This window comes from Helianthus annuus, chromosome 8, assembly GCF_002127325.2.
Source record: "Helianthus annuus cultivar XRQ/B chromosome 8, HanXRQr2.0-SUNRISE, whole genome shotgun sequence".
NCBI classification, from domain to species: domain Eukaryota; kingdom Viridiplantae; phylum Streptophyta; class Magnoliopsida; order Asterales; family Asteraceae; genus Helianthus; species Helianthus annuus.
This window is the reverse complement of record NC_035440.2, coordinates 10311271-10312790: the sequence shown is the minus strand read 5'-3', so window position 1 is coordinate 10312790 and position 1520 is coordinate 10311271. Positions and strand designations below refer to the sequence as shown.

The following is a 1520-nucleotide window of genomic DNA, read 5'->3' as shown; positions in this document are numbered from 1 at the left end:
GTCGATAAACTTCTGACTAAGATATTCACCGCCTCGATCTGATCGAAGCATCTTAATAGTTCTATTTAGCTGATTCTCTACTTCGTTTTGGTACTCCTTGAACTTTTCAAATGTCTCATGTTTATGCTTCATAAGATAAACATAACCATATCTACTGAAATCATCAGTAAATGTAACAAAGTATCTTTCTCCATGTCTTGACATTGTTCTGAATGGACCACGTACATCTGTATGTACAAGTCCCAACAGATCATTAGCTCTTTCTCCAACATTTGAAAAAGGTGCTTTTGTTAACTTTCCACTTAAGCATGATTCGCATTTGCCAAACGTTTCCGAACCCTTAGAATCTAATATTCCTGCGGTTTTAAGCTGTTTAACATGATTCTCGCTTATGTGACCAAGTCTACAGTGCCACATATACGTATCGTTAAAGTCTAACTTGTTACGTTTATGGGAGATGTTGCATAATATGTTATTGTTTTGGATTTCTATCTCATAGATTCCATTGTTTGGTTTTGCATCAAAGTAAAATACATCATTAAAATAAGCATAAATAAATTCACCATTAAAATGATAATTGAAACCTTATCCATGCAAAGCAGAAACCGAAACAATATTTCTAGTAACACTAGGAATAAAATAAACATTGTTCAAAACAAGTTCTAAACCAGAAGGAAATAAAAGAACATATTCTCCAATCGCCTTCACAACAACTCTTTGTCCATTGCCAACATGGACCTCCAAGTCGCCTTGTTTCAGCTTCTTAATCTTTCTTAGTCCCTGCAAAGCATTACAAATGTGAAAACCACATCCTGTGTCAAACACCCATGTTTTGCCAGAAAAAGAAAAGATTTCAATAACATATATACCTGAGGACTCTCCTCCTGAAGCCTTGGCTTGCTTCAGTTCAGCTAAATACTTAGCACAGTTCCTCTTCCAGTGCCCAATTTCATTACAATGAAAACACTTGGCATCCTTTTGAGGCTTCTTGTTTGCAACTAATTTGCCTTTGCCCTTCCCTTTGCCCTGATTGCCCCTTTTCTTGGTGTTAGGTTTCTTAACATGACCCTCCTTGATCATCAGCACTGGTGCAGTCTTGCTGGGTATATTCACCTCAGTAGTTTTGAGCATCTGATGCAGCTCTGCAAGTGTCTTCTCCATCCCATTCATATTGTAGTTCATAGTGAACTGATCATATGAATTAGGTAATGAGTTGAGGATGATATCCCCAGCTAACTCATCACTCAAGGGGGATTCCAGACGAGCCAAATGATCAACATATGCCTTCATTTTTAGCACATGAGCGCAAACTGATGTACCCTCTTGCATACGAGTGGTTATGAGTGATCTCATCACATCAAACCTCTCATGACGAGCCTTCTGTTGGAACATTTCAACCAGGTGCTCATTCATCTCATATGCCATCTTGAAGTTCAGGAATCATGGATGCTAACATTAAACATGAGACTTTCATAGAGTCATCAAAGTGCTTTGCATAGTTTCTATATGCAACAGTTTGC

General features: G+C 37.9%; 1 protein-coding gene across 1 annotated transcript; it reads right to left on the bottom strand.

Annotated features, from left to right (window-relative positions):
• Positions 1-690: 690 nt before the first annotated feature.
• Positions 691-1168, bottom strand: LOC110870816. Its single transcript, XM_022119941.2, has 2 exons — positions 870-1168; positions 691-780 (listed from the first exon to the last, which is right to left on the bottom strand). Exons 1-2 carry the CDS (start codon positions 1159-1161, stop codon positions 764-766), a joined length of 309 nt encoding a protein of 102 aa, XP_021975633.2. The 5' UTR covers positions 1162-1168; the 3' UTR covers positions 691-763.
• Between the last annotated feature and the right edge of the window lie 352 nt (positions 1169-1520).

Coding starts and splice junctions, on each gene's coding strand:
- LOC110870816 (XM_022119941.2), bottom strand. CDS start 1,161: ATGGAGAAGACACTTGCAGAGCTGCATCAGATGCTCAAAACTACTGAG.